This window comes from Lagenorhynchus albirostris, chromosome 1 (genome assembly GCF_949774975.1).
Source record: "Lagenorhynchus albirostris chromosome 1, mLagAlb1.1, whole genome shotgun sequence".
Lineage (NCBI taxonomy): Eukaryota > Metazoa > Chordata > Mammalia > Artiodactyla > Delphinidae > Lagenorhynchus > Lagenorhynchus albirostris.
Window position 1 is genome coordinate 138600346 of NC_083095.1, and position 24027 is coordinate 138624372.

Below are 24027 nucleotides of genomic sequence, written 5' to 3' on the forward strand. Positions count from 1 at the left end.
TGGGTCGGACTTCCCCGGTGGTCCAGTGGTTAAGAATCCACCTTCCAGGGGCTTCCCTGGCGGCACAGTGGTTAAAAATCCACCTGTCAATGCAGGGGACATGGGTTCACTCCCTGGTCCGGGAAGATCCCACATGCCACAGAGCAACTAAGTCCGTGTGCCACAACTACAGAGCCTGTGCTCTATAGCCCGCGAGCCACAACTACTGAGCCCGCGTGCCACAACTACTGAGCCTGCATGCTGCAACTACTGAAGCCCACGCACCTAGAGCCCATGCTCCGCAACAAGAGAAGCCACTGTAATGAGAAGCCTGCGCACCGCAACAAAGAGTAGCCCCCGCTCGCCCCAACTAGAGGAAAGCCCATGCGCAGCAACGAAGACCCAATGTAGCCAAAAAATAAAAAATAAAATATCTGTTTAAGTTATCTAAATAAGAACTTGAATAAATGAGTGATGCAGGACCAATCCCCAAAGTCCACAAATTCAGTCATTATCTGTGACTCTAGGTAATCCATACCAAAATCTCCTTCTGCTGCTCTTCATAACTGAAAATATTTATAAACCTAGGTAAATAAATTCTTAATTCAAAAAGATATGACACCATGATCACATCACTAAAATATTTACCAATATCTGGATTGAAGATTTCCTCCACAACCAGCTGAAAAAATTCTTTGGAAACACCTCCCTCATCAACTCCTTGTTCTCCTTCAAATTCCACATACAACTGTTTCTTCAAGTCTGCAGGATTTTCCATAGCGATCATCTCTAGCTAGTGAGTGAAAAGATAAAGTGAAAAGGTGAATGCCAGTATTAGGATGAAAGAAAATAAAAATAAGGTGTAGGGGTAGGGAGCAAATAAAAGATAACGTTTTTGATATATTTTAAATGGAAACAGGAAGCAAACTGGTAAAAAGCCAGCGAAGGCAAAGATTCAGTCTCACAGATAATGGAAAAATAGGACAGAAGAAAAACCGGCATCGAATTCTAAAGGGTTACTTTCTAACTACTGATCTGTTATGAAATTAACATACAGTAGAAAATTAGAATTAGGTTTTCTGTTAATTATGTATATAACAAACCTGGGCAGTAAGATTAGGACATGGAAAAAAGTCAAGATAACAAAAATGCCTTAAGTAACTACTCAAATTATTTCAGGAGAAACAACGGCTTATAGAAGTTTGACTTCAGAACTGTTCACTTGTAGTTCTTTATGTTTACTAAAATAGAAACTCAAGAATTAAGTCTTAATATCTATTAAACCATAAATAAAACAATTTCAATTAAGAAAAATACATTTAGGGAAGCAGTTTATGGTCTCCTAATAGCACCTTAGGTACAAATTACCATTTTAATGGATTAGAACATATTTTATATCCACTTTTTTTTAAAGCAGATGAGACATACACTTGCCTATATCCTTACTCTTAACTTCTAACAGTTATCAAACCCCAGTTTCAACATTTCTTCAACTATAAATCTTTACCAAATACTTTTTGTATCTATAGAATATAATGATTGCTCTCAGTTACTGAGATTAATCATAAAATCAACACTGTATTCTAATGTGAAATATTTATACTGTAATTTGTTGTCTTATGTGTCTGAAATTTACTAACAGCATGCCTGACTGATCATCCACCTTATTTGCTAAAGTGACTTTAAATCTGCCAAAACAGAACATATTTAAGGGTGTTCAGGTTTTTGCAACTATTCCAATTAGAATCTTTAAAATGGTTTTGAGCAATGCAAACATCATCAGAGTAAGTGTACTATAGTCAGTCCTAAAGTAATTACTTTAAGTAACAGCACTATTTTGTACATTCTAGTGTGTCTATAAAAAATAAAATAAAATCTCACAAATTCATGATTCAGGTCAGTTGCCCTAGATCAATGTTTTTCAAGCTGCCAACTGCAATTCATTAGTGGGTAGTCCAATCCATGTAATGAAAACCAAATAAGGGAAAAAATCAGAATGCATTCCACAAAGTACTGGCACCTACTGTTCTGTGAAACTTTTGCTTCAATTATATGTACAGGCAGATATGCACATGAGTACTGGAATGCTATGTAAAATATCTCTTACTAGGGGCTGCAATCAAAAACATTTGAACAAAGCCAAAATGATCTCCTGGATATCTTCGACTTTTGGATTCTATGATTCTGTGAATTTAGAATCTTTAGCTTTAAGGAATGTCTATCCCGTACAACAGTGGTTATCTACCATTTGCAAAATCATTTTTATGCCAAGTTGTATTAAGATAATTTATCTTTGAGACAGTGCCGTTGTGGAAAGATTGAGTCAAATACTCTGTATTAGTCCCAACTGTCACTTAACATAATTTTTAACCTTTAAATTTTAGCAAGGAACTCAGCTGAGCCTGTTTCCTCATCTGCAAAGGGGGAAAAAAATTAGGATGGTATTCTTCACACTGCGAAGTTGTGAAGGCTTAATAAGAATGTATGAGAAAGAGTTCTAGAGTGGGTGATATTAAGATAACACATCATACTGTTACCTTTTAAAACACCTCTGCTCTTTGAACAAAAAATTCTCAATTTGATTTTATAGCCTAGTCTCAAATTTTGAAAATAACTTAGGGGAAAAAAAATAGTTCCAGTTGGAAACCTGTTTCAGGTCACTGGCTATAAAGAATTCCATGGACTAAGTCAGAATTATCATCTTAGCTCAAATGTGGTTTACCCATCAGGCCAATATCCTGTATTGCCATGAAACGCATTGCTAATTTCCTTCTCCCAGTTTCCACCTGCCTAGGTGTTATAGAAATGTACATCAATGTTTATGTACACCCTTACAACACAAAGACAAACCTGCTTCTATCAGGTACAGCTATTCCAAGGTGGAAAAAAATAATTATCTGTTATTTAATTATGTGTCCTGTATCTCTTCCTCACTAACATTTGTAACTGAGAGCTGACTCTGTGTCAATGTGACTGATACTTTTTAAAGAATTTGGTGTAGTTTCTAAAGAATTCAGAGGCCCCGTGTTCTAGTCTTAGCTCCACACAAGACACTTCGTATCACAGGTGAAGCAAATTTATCTTCAGTCTTAATAAAATATTACATGTCTCTCCATTCCCACCAATCTTCACTCCATTCCACACCTTGAATGCCAAAAGAATTTAATGCAATATGTTCTATTATTATGATAATTATAAACAAGTCACTTTATCTCTTTTAGTTTCATCTGTAAAATGAGCATAAAAATATATCAATAAGTTAATGTATGCGAAGCACAGATGAATTCCCTGAACAACAATTCTTTATAAATACTAGCTCTTGGGCTTCCCTGGTGGCGCGGTGGTTCAGAGTCCGCCTGCCGATGCAGGGGACTTGGTTTCGTGCCCTGGTCCGGGAAGATCCCACATGCCGCGGAGCGGCTGGGCCCGTGAGCCATGGCCGTTGAGCCTGCGCATCCAGAGCCTGTGCTCCACAACGGGAGAGGCCACAACAATGAGAAGCCCACGTAACACAAAAAAAAAAAAAAAAAAAAAAAAATACTAGCTCTTATTATTACGTTTGTTTTATTGGCTCTCAAATTTTTTTCAGGCTTGGCTGAAAATTTAACGACTCAGCTATAACAGAACAAAAATATTCCGGTATTAACAACAAAACAATATACAGCACTTAATATGCCAGGACACTTTACACGTATCAACTCATTTAATCTTCATAAGAATCTTATCAGGTCGGTAATATTATTAACCCTATTTTACAGATGCATACCCTGAAGTAATGAGATTCATAAACTTGCTCAAGTCAGTCAGTAAATGGTAGAACAGAAATTCTAGTCCGGGCACCAAGCTCTTTACCATGCTTTACTGCCTCTCCTCAATGACTAGCAACAATCTTTTTTAAAATATTGAGTGATTTTCATTGTTATGCTCTTCTGTATGCTTCAATCTTTTTTTATTACAATAAATATATATTATTTTTAGAATCAGGATATATTCAAATGTAAATATTCACAGAAAGAATGGCTTGAAAAATAGACTGCAACTGAATTCCGTGGGTGAAAATTTCCCATTATTATTTATTTTAGATTATCATTCTCAGATATACTACATGGTTCTCTAAAATATGGTATAATTTATGACATCAGTAGCCTATCTTTTATAAAAATTACATTTGTGGTAACACATAACAAAATTTAGCAATAATTATTTTGACAAAGGCCATTATGAATGGACTGCATTTATTTTTATTTTTCTTAAAAACAAGCACTTCTAATTCATTGTTCAATTAGAGAAGACTTAAGAATTAAATAGTAAAGGTATATCACTTTATGTAATAGACACATACCATTTAAAATTCAATTTTTTTAATCAAAAGCTATCTTGAAGGCAGGAGAATATTTGGAAATTGGAAGCATATGTCAATGAACAGTCTGAAAAAGGAGAATTTGCATGCATCCTTTAATTAAATTCATTTAGTACACAGACCTGGATTTTTACATATAGGTTTTCTTAGAGTACACTTTGTATTAATTTAATATGGAGACTGGCAAAAGACAGATTATGTCAAATGTATCCTGATTCATAGTCGAAAAAAAAATTCCTAATGGTATGGATATTTAAGTAGAAGTAGCAGTATTCAGATAAAACAGACCTAATACTTAAGAATGCTTAGGATCCATAAGAATGGCTGGCTTAAACTACTTCAGTCAACTTACTAGAATTTACGTTTAAACACTTTGCTAGTGAGTACATTAAAACTATTGACTGGAATGAGATTTTTAGATCACCTGGATATATTTAGCTTTTTCATTTCTCTGTAAAGAGATTAGGAAAAGTTGTTTATCTTAAATATAAAGTTTAGATGTCTGGGTAACAGCCAAATCATATAATCACATCTGCCTGTGAGACCAGGAACCCTGAGTTCTACTTCCAATTCTGTTATTAATTTCTGTAGGTCAGAATCTGAGTTTCATTTTCCTCGCATGTAACAACTAAGAAGTTTGACAAGTTTCATTGCTTTAAACTATTTTACGATGAATCTATGTAGATCTGTTTCACTCTCTTGTTCTAATTAAAGGACAAAAATCAGGTATGAAATTCTTCAATTCAATTAGAATAAATCTTAAGAAACTATAATGGCCATTGCATTAAGCACAATATAGTGAATGTAGATGATACAATTAAACATACCTAAACATACCTAAAGGAGCACAGAATAATCTTACTCCTAAAGCACTGTAGGTCAATTGACAAGAATCAAGTTTTGTTTCAATAATAACTAAGGGTGTCTATCAAGAAAAATGCTGGGGACTGGGTTAGACAGTATTGGTATAGCAGAGCCCAGAATAAAATGAGTGAGTGATTTTTAGAAGAGATTGAGCATAACCTCTTGGCAGTAGGGCTTGCATTTGTACCTACCACCTTTAATATGTTCTAGTTCTTATTTTTGGACTTTCCTATCCAATTCTACATCACAGCCATTTCTTTTGGTCTTTAGATCTCTACTCAAAATTCTAGGACTCCCTGACTAATCTGAACCAAGTCTCATATCACCCCTTACCCCTATGCCTACAATCCTCATCACTCTCTTAAAGCCTGCCAGTTCCTAAACATGTAATTGTATATAAAAATGGCCTCAATAAATATGTATATATAAACTTGTACAAACAGCCATCTCCCAAATACTGGTTTCCAGTCTGGCTTTATCAGAATACCTGGGGTTACTAACAGAAATATATATTCCTAGGCTATACACGAGAGCTCCTAATCTGAATCTCTAGAGGGTAGAACTTTGGATTTTTTTTTTTTTTTAAACAAATCTCTCATTCAGATACGAAGGCAGTTTGGGGCACCTCACAGACAAGCAATACTGTCTTCCAAAATACTCATACCCTTAACTCAATTTCCTAACATAAAAGGTAATTAAAAAAAATTTTTTTACATCTTCTTACCTTGAAGATGTTTTGTCTAAGAAAAAAATGACAAATTATCTAAAAGATAATTTAAAAGAACACACAAATAGATAAATGTTATTAGCAAAATACCATAAAAACCTCATCACATTAGGATCGTTCTCATTCAAATGAAAGCTGAGTTCTGAGCCCGTTTATCACTGTACTATTTCCTACGGAACAACAAAAAGTAGTGAAAATAAGTCCTAGGGAGAAATATTCCAGTAATTTAAGGGTGTAGGGGTAGTTTTTTTTTTCGGTACGCGGGCCTCTCACTGCTGTGGCCTCTCCCGTTGCGGAGCACAGCCTCCGGACGCGCAAGCCCAGCGGCCATGGCTCACGGGCCCAGCCACTCCACGGCATGTGGGATCTTCCCAGACCGGGGCACGAACTCGTGTCCCCTGCATCGGCAGGCGGACTCTCAACCACTGCGCCACCAGGGAAGCCCCTGTAGGGGTAGTTTTTAAACGATTCTGATATCTATTTGTGGAAAGACAACTTATATATTACATTTCATTGATTTTTAAAATTTGCTTTTGTTTTCATATTTTAACGTCTCTGAAATCAGGATATAACATAAAATTGACAGCGTCTCAAAACTAAATTGGCAGCATTTGTTCTTTTTAGCTGTATTAAAATAACAGTGTGTCCTACAACCAGTGAAGATATCTCAGGTTTGATAAAATATTGTAAACACTAATACTCTTATTGTCATCAAAAACAGTTCCTCTAAAAACTCCAGTTAGGAAACAATTTGCTACTCTGGTTTGAATTATATGGTACATGAAAGCAAGGAATATATTTTTCTTTAAATAAAAAAAAATCTATAATCATTAAGTTACTACCGTTCCCTCCAAGCTAGTCAGTCTTACAATTAATAACTGAAAAATAAGACCCAATAGAAATACTCAAGAGTGCCACAGTTTCCAGGAAATAGTCACTATTTTCCAGGCCTCATTTATAAACTAACGAGTAGATGAGCTCCAAGGCTCCCTTTAGCTCTTAAAGTCTAAGGTCCTATAACCTTGATTATTTAATTATTAATATTGAGCACACCACAAAGTTTCTCATTTCCTCTTCTCTTCCTGACCCTACTCTGTAGTTCAAAATTAGCAGGTCATAAGAAAGTGGTCAATAGGTTTATTTTGTTTGTCAAACTGTTATATAAAAAGATGAGGCTTAAAAAAGGCAAAGTAGGGCTTCCCTGGTGGCACAGTGGTTGAGAGTCCACCTGCCGATGCAGGGGACACGGGTTCGTGCTCCGGTCTGGGAAGATCCCACATGCCGCGGAGTGGCTGGGCCCGTGAGCCATGGCCGCTGAGCCTGCGCGTCCAGAGCCTGTGCTCCGCAACAGGAGAGGCCACAACAGTGAGAGGCCCGCGTACAGCAAAAAAAAAAAAAACAAAAAACAAAAAACAAAAGGCAAAGTAGATCTTACTGGGGAATAAGATGTTGAAAATCCATCAGTACTTCTGAGAGTGTACCTGAGAGGATCACCTTAAACTACTTTTTGTTACTAAAACACTATAACTTTATCATGATCATCACCTGCTAGGAATGTTTCCCCAAAATTGGCAGATTATCAATTTGACTTCCAAGACCTATTTTGATGCTTTTTATTTTTTAACCTTTTCACACTGTGTTATTAAAGAAGGAAAGAAGGGGAGGGAGGGAGGGAGGGAGTGGGGAGGAAGGAAGGGAGGGACGAGATGGGAGGAAGAAAGTTAGCAGTAAAATCTGCTTAATGTGTACCCCTAAGAAGCTCCTCAGTGGTCATGATTCATCTTTACATCTCTATTGCTTAGCAAAGTGCCTTACACAAAGGGTTTCTGAAGTGGTAATATTCAAGTACAGATATTATCTAGTGAATCCTAGTTTATAATAGGTAAATTGATAATATTTAGCTTTGACATAATTAAGCTGAACTAAGAAAATTTGTTAGCATAATTTAAAAGCTCACAGTTAACTTTACCCTAACACTTGCTCAAAGGACATCCTTATAAACTAAAATGGTTGTTTCCTCAAAATTCTAGAGGATAATTTTAAAAATAGAATAAAGTAAGTATACAATAAGCACCTAAAGTTTCGTAGGTTCTTAGTCTTGCTTTACTGGGGGGGGAAATGTGGGGATGGTGTGGGGGAAGACAGTAAGGCTCAGTAGATTTCTGAGAAGGCAGCTAAGAAAGGTAGACATTTTTTTAAAATTCTGGATTGAATGTCACAGAGAGTAATTTCATTGCTTTTAAAGGCCAGGTACAGCTTTTGGAAACAGATGAAAAGATCCTAACCCAAGAAGACAAAGATAAAATGTGTAGTTTGGGGATTTGTAGTTCTGCTCTAACAATGGAAATTCATAGATAGACCTCAACGTGCTTTCCATAAAATATCATCACACCCTTATACAATACCCTATCATTCTGCTAAACTATGGAAAATAAGTTGTTGGCTGTGTGATGATCTGTTATTAAGTATATTAAGTCAGACTTATTCATGTAGCTCAAAACTACTAAAGTAAAATTAAAAGGGCACCAGAAAGCAAGCAAGCAATAATTACTCTAAGCAACTACTGCCCCTTTCTGTCTCTGGTGAAAAACTGCCTGAGTTGCTTAAATAATGAAGACTCCTTTTTCAACATTAGAGACCTATTTGGTATTAAAAAAAAAAAATAAAACGGTAACAAAGAAAAGAAGCACAGAACCTCTGCAACTTTTAAATTTCTAAGATGTCAAACAACTTTTTCCACTGGTTTAGTTTTATAAATTCTCAGATTTAGATAAATCCATTCTAAAACTAAAATATATTTTGAAATAAATTTCATTACTTTCTAGTTATCTGTGTCATGGGTTCTTTTCCTTTATTAGTATAGAAGACTGACTATCTTAATTTTAGTTGCCATTAAATTTTACTTGAAGTTGATGAAAAAGAACTAGCAATGCCAGGTACATCTAATATTATAAATACAATAAAATCCTGTGATAAAGAACCCTATAACAAATGTAAATGTTGGTACAATGTGATTGGCAATTGGTTTCTGTCTTCTGGAAAGGCTTACATTCTTAAATGGGGGCACTAAAATTCTTATTTTCTGTGGAGGGAAGGAATGAACAAAAAGCAACCCATCCGGAGAAACAGGGAACTAGAAGGTGGGTACCTGTGTTCTCAGTATTCTCCCAGTTCAATCTCCCTGGATTGGGTTGATAATACAGACACCACTAATTACAAGATTCCTGGAATAGTTGCTGTTTTCCCAGAAGTTCCAACCAACTCCAAGACCTGGTGTAGTCCATATGTATATTTAATTGGAAGAAACTACTACAGTCAGGCAGTGCCAAACAGGGACCTTCTGAGTGACCCCGCAGGAACTCCTACCAGCAGCATGCACCACCTGCCCGGGTCACTTCATTAACCTCACAATAATGCAATACTCAACCTCACATGATGGCATTTTTAGACACCACTTATTATTTCATGGTGTGGTTTTATTCTACCATTTCTCCCTATTAAGACTTTACATTCATACTTATTATTGGGTATCTCCACAACCCCCTAGTTTCTGTGCTCTGCAACATCCACTTCTCTTCTGAATGACAAAACTTTGGGGGTTAGTTGTCAAGATTTAGAAAATTTATTCTTTTTCAAAGAGAGAGTGATCATGACACAAGACAACCAATATTTTGTGGAACATTTATGAACTTGGACAGGAGCAACAAAAATATAGTACTTACATTTACAATAAAAAAGTCCATGTGTTCCTATACTATATAATCATATACATACATTTTCCCCCCAAAGAGTCACTTATAAAATGAATTCACTGAACTGTATCACAGTCTCCCCATCATTAGGTATTCAATCTAGTACTAATTTTTAAACAGTAGCCCAACTTACCCGGACGAGGGCATCATCTATGATGTGGTCACGTCTGACTTTGAGTCTCAAATATGGATTCAACTGCTGTCCTTGAACTAAGCTGTAGAGAACAGTGATTCTTCGTTCACTGTACATGCGAATTCTATTGTCATAATACAATCCCAAATTCTTTGTGACAGCATTCAATATAAAGGGACATGTCATAAAAGAGAATTTGTTCTCTGTTTCTACTTTGAAAAAAGTATAATCTTTATCCATTTCTAGAACATCATTCAGTGGTTCATTAATAAACTCTTCAAAAGGGATAAGTGGTTTTCGACAATCCAGAGTTTTAACAGCAAGTTCAGTTTCTAGTGGGTCCACTCGAGGACCTTTCTTGTTCCTTCTTTCTTCTCCCAATAGCTCCTGAAGTGTCAATTCACTGGACTCAGGAATGGGCTCTTCATCATCTTCTTCATTATGATTTGTGTCCACTTCCCCTCCCACTACATTTGCATAGTAAACCATTTTCAAGCACTTGGAAGCAGCAACAATAGCATCATCATCGTTCACTAGATTTCGATTGTTAAAGTCAGTGCTTATGACTTTGTATGTAATAAGCTGTTGAAATGTTTCCATCATTCTCCGAATCTGGTCTGCGCTGTATTTAGACCACAGTCTGACCAGTTTTCCTTGGGCTGCAAGGGGTAGCTTACTCATTGCTTTGCAAAACAGTGGCAAAGCCATTTCCAGATATTCAGGACTGTGGAGATTTCTATTCTCCATGACAATAATGAATAAATTCAGATAATTAGGATCTCGGGAGTATACATTGTGATATGTCAAGTCACATTCCACATTAGGTGACAAATACACAAGTGCATTGAGAAAGGCAGTTTCTATTTTTTCATTAGAGAGCAATCTGGTGTAGACCCTTCTAATGGCCTCAATATCCACAGACACATCGTCAGGACCTAATTTTTGTAAGTTATTATCTCCTTGTGAGCTATCACTTATCCTTGAGGAAGATGCTTCTGAATCTTCTTCCATAGCTGCAGCAGAACATGCAGCTTTTTCCTTTTCATCTTCATCTTTGTCTTCATCCTTTCCTTGAAGAGATTTCAGTTCTTCCTTGGTGTGTTGTTTGACTTTCCGAAAGCTTTGTACCAATGCCTCAGCACTAGAAAAAACTCTTCCAATAACACGAATTAAAGGGGAATAATCCTCCCTCTCTCTACATAATTCTAGAATTTCATATACCGTCTCTTCTGTTAGGTAAGTCACATCTAGAAAATTAGGAAAAAAGAGAACATTTATTTTCATAATATATATGTATGTTTGCTTTCTTTTAATAAGTTCTAGTGAAAAATAAAATTGCCAAACATTTTGCAATAAATACCATTTATGATTTACAACTCTTAAAAAGTATCTTAATACTTAGGTTCAACCAACAAAATATGCTTACCTATTTTTTTCAATGTACTACTAATATTAACAACTTTACTCATTCTTTTACATTCTATATGTATTCTTATATATAGCTTTTAATGAGCTCAAGCTCATTTTCACAATGATGGTATATATTAACGTGCAGTTTTAACTGTAAATATGAACCAAGATATCATGTGCCGACTCATCACAATATACCTCTTACAAGTTCGCTTTACTTTAGAGCAGAAACACCACTATTTTTCTGAGAGGTTTCTTCCTTATTTCACTACTCTGTTTCAAAAGACTAGGAAGGCAAGGTTTTAATAAAGATTTCTTCAGAGTCCTCTTTTGGAAACAGCCCTTGTCCTAAAACCAGACTAGTTCCTTTCTGAGTCTTCCTTTCTGAGTCTTAGTTTTTTTTCAGGGTGGCCATTCTGTGGGTGACTGAGAAGGATTAATATATCATTTCCCATAAGCTCTGAAGTTGACAGACACTGCCATCTGCAGCCAGGTTGGAATAAATCTTACACAGTGACAGGAAATAGTTACAAAGCAGTGAAAACAATAGGGTGGGAAGAAGGCAACTTATGAGCAGACAAGTGAAACAGACTACTATGTAGTCACCAAAATCTGTTTCGTCTCCTTCCTGGGCACAGAGTTGGACACATTCTCCAGCTTTCCCAGCTTTTTGAGATAAGTGCTACTTTCAGGCTAATGCTTTTCTCCTTCTGGCTAATGGGATGATGCTTCCAGGATGGTTCCGAAAATCGTGTGTTAAAGATAGTGCCATTACAGCTGCAACTCTGAATGACTGCATGAACCAGAACTCTCTGCCAGTCTAAAATATTATGGCTGTTAGATGAGCTAGAAACAAATTTCCACTGTTTGTAATAAGCTAGTATTCTTTCTGGGGTCTACTTAATATTGTATTCTAGCTGATCCTTACAAGTAGAGAAGCCTTTCATTTTCCCCATCTTGCCCTCAGAGTCTTTAAAGTACAAGTAATGACCATCTCCCCCCTAAAATGATATATTACCACTGTTTTTACAGCTTGTAGTATTCAAATCCATGGGAGTTTTATTATGATTTTCTATTATATCCATTCTTCCCCATAAAGAAATAACATCATAAAAGGCAAAAATGACAGCAGGCCCTGAAAGGCCAGACTGAATATCAACTTACTACACATTTTCAGAGTTACCGTAATGTTAACAAATTAAAATTCTAATGAAGTCACAGAAGAAACAAAGAAGAAAATACTTCAAGGACTTTTTGAGATAAAAATCTCTGGAGCCATGGACAGTTGCAGGGGTGAAAGAGTTTGTTGCAGTTTGCTGGAATTCATTTTACTTCCTTCTCATATCTGTCTTTAAATATAGTGGCTTAGGCCTCCACTGTCAGCTTTTGCCATTAGACTTTTTACATTTGCTATTATTCGCTTTCAGACAAAACCAGATAAACCTACAGCTCCCATTCTCTTTAACAACAAAATTTAAATCTATACATATACTCCCTTGAGAGGAACAGAGTAAGTTTGGAGGTTACAGAATGCATGAGTGCTTAAGGTGAGTGCCACTGCATGAAATACATTAGAAAAAGAAAGAAAAACTCCATGTGTTCCTTCTCTTACACTTTTCTTACTCGAGAAAATACAAGCACACACACAAAAATGAATTTTAACATGCTGTTTCCTAAAACTGCAAGTTCTCATCTTACTCAAATGTTGATTTATTTTGTGCAGTTTAATATGAGCTTTCATAACGTTTGACTTTTTTCAAAGAAGTTACCGAGTACAATGACTGGAGTGAAAAACAATGTAAAACATTCAAACTCAAAGAGTAGTAAATCCCAATGGTTGGGAATATCATACAATAGGCAGTGGGTTGATTCAACACCTCATATCATAAAACTCCCTGGCACTTACCATGAGTTTCAACTAAAAAAAAAAAAGAAAAAAAAAGAAAAAAAACTAACAATTTTAAAATGAAAATTAGCTTAGCTATAATGTACTCTACCCTCATAATGTTATCAAAAAAACCAAACCCACCCTACATTCTCTCACTTATTTTCTGAGATAAGCCTATATAATTACAAAATTTCACCTACCAAAGCTGAGAAATATAACCCAATAACACTATTTTTTGTTATGACTTGCATGAATATTAGATTACTAGATATAAAATAAAATGTTTTAACAGTCAACAATTTATTGCATGCAATAAACAGGAGCATAAACGATTGTATTTTAAATGAAAATACAGAAGTAAAAATATTTCAATCCTGTAGTCAAATAACTACATTAATAAAAGAAGTGAAAACAGCCTTTAAACAGAAGATAACCAAATTTCACTTTATAAATCAATTCTAATAGCAAAGAAAACAATGAATGCTCTGGGCAGAGATAATTCAAAAACCCTGAAAGGGGGTGGCTGGGAGTGCGCATGCGCGCAAGCGTGTGTGCGTGTGCGCGCACGCGCATTGTGTGTGATCCCTAATGACTATAAAACATGTCTGGCATTACTCAAAGTACTCAAATGTTTGACAGGTAAGACTAACCGATTACCAAAAGGATATGAAACCTCTAATGACCGACCACAAGATCTCATTCTCAACTAACAGAAAGCTGAGTAATGCTGGGTAATACCCCAAGACTTTTGTGTCCTGATTAATAGCAGTTTAGTTTACATGGCTATATCAACTTAAATTTTCATTGCAATTACTTCTAACTCCAAAGCAAGTGCTATCATTGTTCTGTATCTGAAATGTGATCCTCTGAAACTGCTCTCTCAACCTCCAGCTCTCTAATATATCTGGGCAGACACTTTAGGCTGGCTAACTCCAAATCTATTCACCATCTTTACCCCGACATGCCATTGTGATAGAAACTGAAAACTAAACACTAGTATTCCAATCCTCACTTGCATTGGGGGCGGTATGTGACACAGGTCTGCCAGTGACCTAAGTGGAAGCCTACTGGTGGACTTCTCAGGATTTGTTTTCCTGATAAATGAGACAAATATGACTAACTCATACTTTGAGTAGAAAAAAAAAATCATTTATTCTTATTAGCAGATGTACAAAATAAGCTAACTAATATAATTTTCAAATTACCCAAGCAAAGACTATACAGGTCTCTACAAATTATAAAACTGTCCTTCAAATTAAAAAAAAAAAGTGTTTACTAATATTTTGAGACCACTTTTCATACAGGCCAGTAAAAATTATCGAACTGTGGAAGAAATAAAAATGTAGCACCCCAAATAAAGAGGTTTTGCCATTTTGAATTAACTATTCAGGTATGTTATTTTACAGGAAAGAGAACAAATGATATATTTTGTCTGTTAACTCTAAGAAGATGTACTGGCAAAACAGTATTACTGACAAAAGTCTTAATCCCTTTAATCAAAAGAGTGACAGCCTTGTCATCAAATACTTAGGCAGAGGATAATTTTAGAGTCATGTAGATAATCCTATCTTCATTGTGTCAAATGGACCCTTATACTTGTAATGAACACATATAAAATTTCTTAATATGATTCCTACTTCTGCTTTTGTATTTGCTTCATAGTAAAAGATAATACAAAATGCAAATGGTCAGTGAATGAGCAGCTTCCAAAAACTGAACCACAAAAATACCAAATTTTATCACACCACGAATCTAATCTTTGGTCCTTGCTACCAGACTGTCAACACCTTCTTTTATGGGCCATAACTCTTTAAGAACGGATCCTTAAGGTTTGTTCTATTCAGGATATTTAGGCATCTTCTGCTAAACTTCAGTAACCTCTTCCTGAAGTGTGTGAAACTGCTAACTGGGAGCTTATTTCGCACTACTTTAGTTGGAAAAAATTATAATATGTTCTTATGAGACCAGGCCCAAAAAACAAAAACAAAAAACACCTAATTTCTTAAAATGTAACCAAAACATAGTAACTATCTATTATAAATAACTATCCAGTTAGGATGTAGGACACTCTGTATCCTAATCATCAAATAATAACGTTAACGAAGAGTTGCCTTGCATGTAGTAAATATGGCTTATCTTACGGATAAGCAGCGTTCTAGACCCACGCACCCTCTGTTGGCATGACATGCTCTTCAGAACATCTTCAAGTGATTCTGACATTCTACTAATTCTACATAAAATATACCAATACTTTATTCACGTGGTGTTTTGTTTAAAATGTTAAACTGAGTTTTTCAGACATAAATGTAACTTAGTTAAAAAACACTGCATTTTGAAATATAAACATTCATTAACGTTTGGGTATCAATAAAAGGAGGTATTCTACTGAGAAAACAATAAATGAGACATTTTTGTATGACATACCTGTATATTTTATGATATATGTGTATTTGAAAAATACTCAATCTATAAAATTTTAAACTTAAATTCTTATGCAAAAAGAGAGTTTGGGGCAGACTATTCAACACCGGAAACTTTGTAACTAGAGCTAACATATATAATTAACACTCAAAATAAAAGTACTAGTGCAGTTAATATATTTATAATTCCTAGTAAAAATATACTATAGTAAATACAGATGTTGCAGGAAAAAGGGCGCGGGGGGAAAGAGTGTAGTATGTTGGAAGAAAGTACAATGAACTGCTAAATTATATAAACTTGAGCTTAAACAGTACACAAAGACTGAGGATAATCACCCAATAAGTACCTCTAAAATGAACCACATAGCCAAAAAGAAGATGGGTACGTCCATCCTGCACTATAACCCCCATATGGCTTCCTGCCTTCAACTGTGGCAGCACATCCTACATTCACAGTAACGGCTGTTCTTATGGTGCACACTTGCTGGGGAAATGTGTATAATGCAACTTCCACATTAACATATTGACAACGTTCACTTATTTATCTGGTGTGTGAGCTAATTCATGGAATAGAAATATTCATGCAATAAGCTGTAATAAAGTTATGAAAACAGCTTTATTATGGAAACAGAGAAGCTATTAACACAATTCCATTTCACTAATTAATTTAAACTTGATTCAAATGACGTTACTGAAAACTTTAGAGGTAGTATCTAACTTCTATATATCCTAAACAAAAAGCTTCCTCTTTTAAAATACAATTACCTCTGGTAGGACTGTCAGTCATTCAAAAATCTGATTAACTTGTTTCTAATACCGATTTGCCTTCACTGGGAAAAAGAAAGCTTGAATTTTATTAAAAAGAGAAAAAAGTATTGAAATACAGGATCATTTAGAAAGAAAAATAAGGCTTGGGTAAGACCACCATTGTTAGGTAATGATTCTTGGCAGTATGAGTGTGCCAAATGCCTGGGAGAAGGTGAGCAGGATATAGGAAGAATACATTAGAAAGAAAAATTGATTATTTCTCAGGTAACTATTAACAACATTTTGCCTTGCCTTCAGAAACAGAAAAAGACCACTAATCAGTCTGCTACTTTCACTGTATAGTGCTCGGGTTCCAAAATGCATGCCAGATATTTAGTCCAGCTATTCCAACATCTAAATGACTTTGTGGCCTAGTTTAGGTTATTAACTACTACTTAATACATTTTTCCTAGTGGAAAATATTTAAAATTTCTAATCAATCCATTAGCAAAGGAACTTTGGGGAATATAATCTGCTTCTAATTGAAGATCATCGGAACAGTAAAACAGAGTGAAATCATTAACTCAACTATTAGTTCTGTCCTCTATCACAATAAAAAATCGATTCCACCATACTATCATGTCCGAAGGTCAAAAATGAGACAAAAAAAGCAAACAGCAACACCTCACACATTTTGAAAATCTCCAATGTGGTTTTCAGTCCAAAATTCTCAATTAAAAATAGAACGTCTTACCTTTAAAATCATCTCTTGCTCCTTGTCCATCCTTCTTGTTCATTTTCATGTCAGAGCAGTTGTTAGGGGCACCTTTAGAGTTTTCAAGGTAAGCTGAGCTTGCTCCTTTCTTGGAGGGATGAGGATCACAGAGTTTTGCATTAATCTTATAAAGCTCAAGGGCTTTAATAGCTGCTGCATTGTTATCCATACGACGAAAAGTTGGACAGGAAGCACAAAACTCATTCGTGCAGGCCTCATTTCCACAGCCCTCAGTTAACTGGTGGTAGTAGCGTTCTATTAGATGTTTTGCAGCTGCTCGCTTCCTGTACCAAACATTCAAACAATAAGCACAGTGATTAGTAGAGCTCTCAGGTACAAAGCTCAACAGATCATCAACAAGGCAGAAGTCAGTCAAGCACTGAAGTAAATAAACCTGCGTATTAAGATGAGGTATAGAAAATGGAGATACACTATTTACACAAAACTTTTAACTGGTGAAATATGTGATACTTATTTCCTAAGACATATGATAAAGAATATCAATGCTTGTCAAAAATCATTGTTTTAATATAATATGCTTTCCTTTGGTTTGGGGCGCAGTGGAGGGGCGCTTGTTTGATGTGCTTCAATTGTTTAGCACCACAGCTGAAAATCACAAGTTTTATGACTAAGAGTTTTAGTATTCTATCACTTTAAAAATTAACATTAAGAAAATGAGAGTCTATTTAAAGTATCAATCCAGCTTTCCTTTATATAATCACCATTTTGTTTCAGCAGCCTGTAAATACTTGACTTATAGTTAACATAGAACTTCTATGTGGAACAAAGAAGGACCCCCCCCATTATCTACTATACGGAAGATTTAAAAAGAAATTTATAAATAAAATATCCAAACCTTGTGTTATATTACAAGAAAGTGGCTCAAAACATACAATTTTGAACCCAAAAGGTATCAGTAAACTTCCTCATTAATACCATGTCATAGGAACATGGAATATTTTAAATTCCTTTTAGAGCAAAATCTTATGTTACTCTTACTTTGTGAACATAAAGTATGCGAATTAATGTTCCATTATGGCTCTTCTAGCAGACCTAGCAAGGATATTGAAGAAGGGGTTATTTCGTCAAGCAAGAAGCTGGACTAATTTCTATCTCTATGGCTTATTCCAACTCTTAAGATCTATACTTCTACTATTGATGATATGAGATCACCATAACTTGAGTAGTCGACTGGATCCAAAAAAACATAATTCACAGCTATTCCTTTTGTTTCCAAATAGACATGCAGGAATAAAAACTACAAATAATCAAAACTATTTAAAAAATAATTTATCTAATTTAATTCTCAAAATGTTCCTACAATGATCTCACAAACATGTAGGACTAAATGGCAAATGGTATTAGAATTTACATCTTGTTAATCGTGAGATACATCTTGTTAATCATGAGATACATCTTGTTAATCATGAGAAACTGAACAACTTACAAGAAGACAAATAAGAGACACACTAATAAGTCCAATTTTGTCTCAAAAGTAGGACTTTGTCTCTAAACTATCAAGGTAAGTGACAAACAGTAATAACTCAAACACATTCAATTCATTCTGGTGCTGTTTTTCATATGTTCCATGCAAATTTACCACTCAATGCATGCGAACAGAGAAAAAAGAAAAACCCACAAAACGCACTTAGATATTTTATTATATGTAGCTATAAACAATTCCACTCCTGAAAATTAAAACGTATTATTTCAGATATATCACTGTGCAAAATACTAAAGTGACAACATGTAAAGAAAGAGAAATATAGAATTTACAAGGCTTATACCATACACTGCTATTCTTCTTCCAAAACGCTATAGCTTTCCCTAGTGAGAATGTAAATAAGTATGTATTTCCTTTCTGGAAGAAAATTATGAACATTTATCAAAAGTCTTAAAAATGAATCAGAGGATGAACCATATGAATCAAAGATCCCATTTTGGGTGAAAATAATTGGACAATTTTGTTTCTACAAAACCTGGAAAAAAAATTGTCATGCCCAAAAATAGATTACTAAAATGAACTGATAACCATTCACACAATGGAATAAACAAAAATTATCAAGATCTGAATTTGGCATAGATCACTAATTGATCTTTTAATTGTAAAAGACTGTTACAAAGTAGTGTCATATGAAGCCATTTTTATTTCAAAGTGTTAACAGTCATTTCCCTGAATAATGTGATTGAATCAGTTTTTTAAATTATTCTATCATTTTGCTTGCAATTTATTTTTTCTATAACATGCTACTTGTATATTAAAATTAATGAATATGAAAAGGGAAAATGTTAGTGGTTTCAAAACTTCATATACATGATTTGAATGGCGTCAAGGTTTACTAAATTGTCCATATGAGTTTTTAAAGATTAGTTTCAAAAATCAAAATACCAAAACAGTCTAGCTATTTTTCTTATTGTCCTAAAAAAACAAACAAACCAAAAATACCGGTCATACACATAATGCTTCTGAATGTAATACATAAACAAGTGTTAAAAACAGAACAAGACTGAGAAATCAGAAAACCGGCTTTAAGAATCAAAGTAGCTGTACTATCTGAACAACTCTGGGCCTAAGTTTCCCATCTTTAAGACTCCTTTCAGTTCTAAATCTGTTAATAGGGAGGTGAGCAAGGAACTATAATTTGTTGAATGCCTGGTAACATACTGGACACACTGCAAGGGACTTTCACATAGGTTATCTCATCTGAATCCCATGACTTTGAGGATGATCTTCAGGCCACAGCCAAAAAAGGAGACAGAACTGAAAGAGTCAAATCACGTATCCAAGGTCGCACAAAGGAAAGTGCAGAACTAGGATGAGAGCAGGAGTCCAGAGGTCTTCCAGCTTCAGAGTGTAAGTCGTTTCTACTATATTGTCTTACAGGTGATACATTTCAAAATAATTCTTAACAATAGTAGTACTAAAAACTTTTATGGAAAAAAAATCCCATAAATAATGTGTAATTGAAAAAAGTAAAATGCCTTCTGAAAAATCATAATTTGAATCTCAAATTTATGCATACCTGGTATCACACAAGAACACAGTTTCCTGAAGAACAGGTAGCACTATATTCTGTAAATTTAATATATTTATGATTTGTTGAAGACCTACGTGCTAGGCTTACAGATGTTCTTGCTTTAGACGACAATAAACCCTAGAAGTTAAAAGTTCACACTCTGAGGCCAGATTGCCCAAGTTCACATGCTGGCTCTGCCACTTAATAACTATGTCACCTTGAATGAGTTTACTTAACTTCCTGTGTCTCAGTTTCCTCATCTTAAAAATGATGGCATACAGAAGAATTATTATGGCTGTGAGAGAATTAAATGAGTTAATATATAATAAAGTGCTTAGAACACTGCATGGCACATAGTAATTATGGCACATAGTTAGCCGCCATTATTGTTACAATTTTTATTAGCATCCTCACAAGTCTATGATTAGCTATATTAACCTGCATTCTGCTGATGCTCAGAGCTGCTACCTAACAAGTTACATATCTAGTAAGAGATCTGAACCCAGGTTTGACTCAAAACTTGGGCTTTTAATACCACTAAGGGTAGATTTAATATAAAAGCAGCCCCCTCTATTTGATCTGCTTTGCTGCCCCAAGACTTAGAAACGGCAGCTAGACTGATGAAACAGGACTGAAAGGAGGCCAAGACAGAACCTCCACGTTATTAGTGGAATCAACCACACCAAGTATTTTTCTTCTTTCCTCACTTCAGTGACACCTTGAACTACCTGTATATAATTCTGTATCCCCATCTAATTTAGAGCACATAAAAAAGCTCTACATTGGGAATATGTACACTAATAATGACATTTTGGTAAATAACCTGTACAAGGTTAATCCCTATACATCAAGTTGCCAAATCATAGCTTATGGACCAAATCTAGCATGCCACCTATTTTTTTATAGCTTGTTTGGTTTTTAAATTTTAAATGGTTGAAAAAGTCAGTAAAAGAATAACATTTTGTGACATGTAAAAATTACACGAAATTCAAATTTTAGCATCCACAAAGTCTTACTAGAACATAGCCAAGCTCATTCATTTACATATTGTCTACTGCTGTTTCCACATTACAACAGCAGAGTTGAGTAGTTTTAACAGAGACTGTACAGCCTGCAGAGCCTAAAATAAATACCACCTGGCCTTTACAGAAAAAATTTCCCAACTCTTAATTTAGAGACTGTGCTTTCTGCCCTCCAGTGACACTTCCATCCAATCACATGGCCTCCTACTCTTTCTTTTCCCTCAGCAAATCATTTTATGCAGTAAAATGTATAACTCCCTCAAGTATGATTTCAAAAAACAAAGGAGAGAGGGAAAAAGAAAGATAAAGAAGAGATGAGAGAAAAAGAAGAAGAAAGTGAAATAGAAAAAAGGAAAGAAATGAAGAGACATCTTTTCCCAATGGGGTCCCCTTTAGTGACACCTTATCTGTCATTCAAAACTACCCCAAGAGGGGCTATGGCTAACTTTCTATAATTTCCTCACATCTCACTGCCTTTTCTTCTATGTAAAAAACAAACCAAGTATTATACTTTATAATATACTGATTTTTTATAAAGGGATTTTTTCTTATCAAGTCAAGTGACATTTAGTGATAGCGCTCTCAACGCTCTTGAGATTACTTACACATTGAAAACAGGTAATACTTTCCACTGACTTCTTTTACTTCTATGACTGAATCAGTGAGACAGTCCTACAAATAAATGTTCTGTGGAATAATAATATAGAGAGCCAGAGTTACTCTAGAAAACTTGGCGGAAATCTTTTAAAAATGGTTTCACCTTAGGGGGAAGTGTACTGATGTCAGCAATTAACTTTGAAATGTATGGGGGGGGAAGATGGATTGATAAATAGAAGGGTGGACATATGATAAAGCACTGTAAATATTAAAGGTAGAATGTAGATGACAGGCATATGGCATCAACTGTGCAATTCTTTCAATTTACCTGCATGTTTGGAAGTTTTTGAAGTAAAACACTAGGGGAAAATACTGTTGCCGTATTGTAACTTTTTAGACAGCAGATCAAATGGCAGAGGAAATGGTTTCAGCCATCAGGGGAGGAAAAGGAAAACCAATGTCAACATCATCAATGGTACTAATACCACATTTGCCGACTCTGTTTTTGGAACAGTCCGGTACTTAACAAAAACAAACAAAACCCTATAATAATAATGATAAATACAAGAGTTAAACTCTGACCACATTATACACAGCAACTTAATTTGCCTGTCAAGGAAACAAATACTAGGAAAGTATGTTTAATGTTCCTATACCAATGGCAAACCACTGGAATCAGAACCACTGAAACAGCTGCCAACAATATAAGAGATGTTAGTGGAAAATGATCTTAAATTGAACTTAGTAGGAAGTTGGAAAATAAACAATGAATACAAGAACAAAGAAAATGAAGAAATAAAAATAGTAACTGTCAGGGGACTTCCCCGGCAGTCGAGTGACTAAGACCCCGAGCTCCCAACACAGAGGGCACAGGTTTGATCCCTAGTCAGGGAACTAAAGATCTCACATGTTGCATGGCATGGCCAAAAAAAAAAAAGCAACTGTCAGAAAGTGAAGATGTATCAGTGAACAGTGAGCAAACAAGACTGTAATTATAATACAAAACGACAGAACTTAAAAGAAATATTAACTGTGACGTGCAACATAAGAACTATTGGTGGAGGAAGTACAGAATAATGAAAGGAGATTAAAAGGCAAAGATCAAAAGAACATGTGAACGTTAAGTAGAGGGGCTTTAATTGAAAATGAAGTCAAATGAAGACGTGAGGAATCAAGAAGCCAGAGATAAAACAGAAAAGGGCCCAAGGCTTATATAATCAGTCTATAAAGCTAATAACCACTGCTTACTAGCCTCAAAGAAAGTAGAACATCTTTGTTCCTTCTAGGATGTTGCCTTTGTAAATCCTCCACCCCTTCCCCAAAGTTTTATTTAACATAAAAAAATTTTAAGAACGACCAATGTCATCCTAGATAGTATTAGGCCTTACAGAAATAGATCCGACCAAAAATACATCTGTGACACGGCCATGATCAGGTTTATGGCTGGGTCTATTACAATGGATTTGAGTGAATTATTAGATTATTTCAATTGTGAACTCATTATTACCATGATCCAAGCAACAAGCCATTAACTATAGAATAAGATACAGTTTTCACAAAAAAAAGTTTTTATTTAAATTGGTATTTTTTTACTGTTAGAAATATGTTTACTGTAATAACTCCTGAGTATTCTTTTATTGAGGCTTATAATCTCAATGCCTAGAGAGTTTATTATACAGTAAACACAACTGTACAACTAAATATTTATACAAAATTACTCACCTTAAAAAAACTTTTTGTTTTTTAAAACAGTGTGACATTTTAGAGTGAAGAATAAACAAAATAAAAAATATATCCATCCACCTCCCTCCAATTAAGATCCTAAAGGGAAAGGAATACAAAGTACACGTTGGCATTAGTGTAGAGCAACTACTAATTCTCTGTGATGATCATGAAATATGGTCTTTGATTTTTATTTCTGATTCAAAGACAATCAAGACAAAACTTGTACCTTGACTAATTATACACTTGAGTGTCTACCATGGATCAGGCAATATGCTGTAAATTCTGTGATAAAGATCTGGTTGGCAGACTATTCTGCATTCTAGATAACTGGATCACTCTTATAAAATAATCTTTTCTAGGAGGTTAGGGAGCTAAGAAAACCTTGGAGTTATTAAAAAACTTAATAGCTTTTATAAATATTGTTGAGAAACACCTAGAGTTCTTTCAGTGTTAGGGTGAGAAAATTCTTAAGACTTAACTTTGAATTTATACTAAAGATTCAATACACATCAAAGTTAGCTTTGTATAGGTGATAAATGAGCTTATAGGGGCATTCCTATCAACTGAACTGTAGAATTACTACATTTATCTGAACAAAGATTAAAAAAAAA

At 35.0% G+C, this 24027-nt stretch overlaps 1 protein-coding gene across 6 annotated transcripts in view; it reads right to left on the minus strand.

Annotated features, from left to right (window-relative positions):
- Positions 1–24027, minus strand: part of UBE3A (ubiquitin protein ligase E3A) — a 92095-nt gene that overhangs the window by 15976 nt on the left and 52092 nt on the right. For 4 of the 6 annotated variants that reach the window (XM_060155344.1, XM_060155315.1, XM_060155334.1 and 1 more), the window contains 3 exons: positions 17035–17339; positions 9816–11062; positions 628–772 (listed from right to left, as the gene is read on the minus strand). In XM_060155344.1, coding sequence (XP_060011327.1) covers positions 628–772; positions 9816–11062; positions 17035–17339 — 1697 coding nt within the window. Of the gene's footprint in view, positions 1–627; positions 773–9815; positions 11063–17034; positions 17340–21699; positions 21715–24027 lie in introns of those variants that run through there. The other 2 variants (XM_060155353.1, XM_060155363.1) reach the window with 2 other exon arrangements.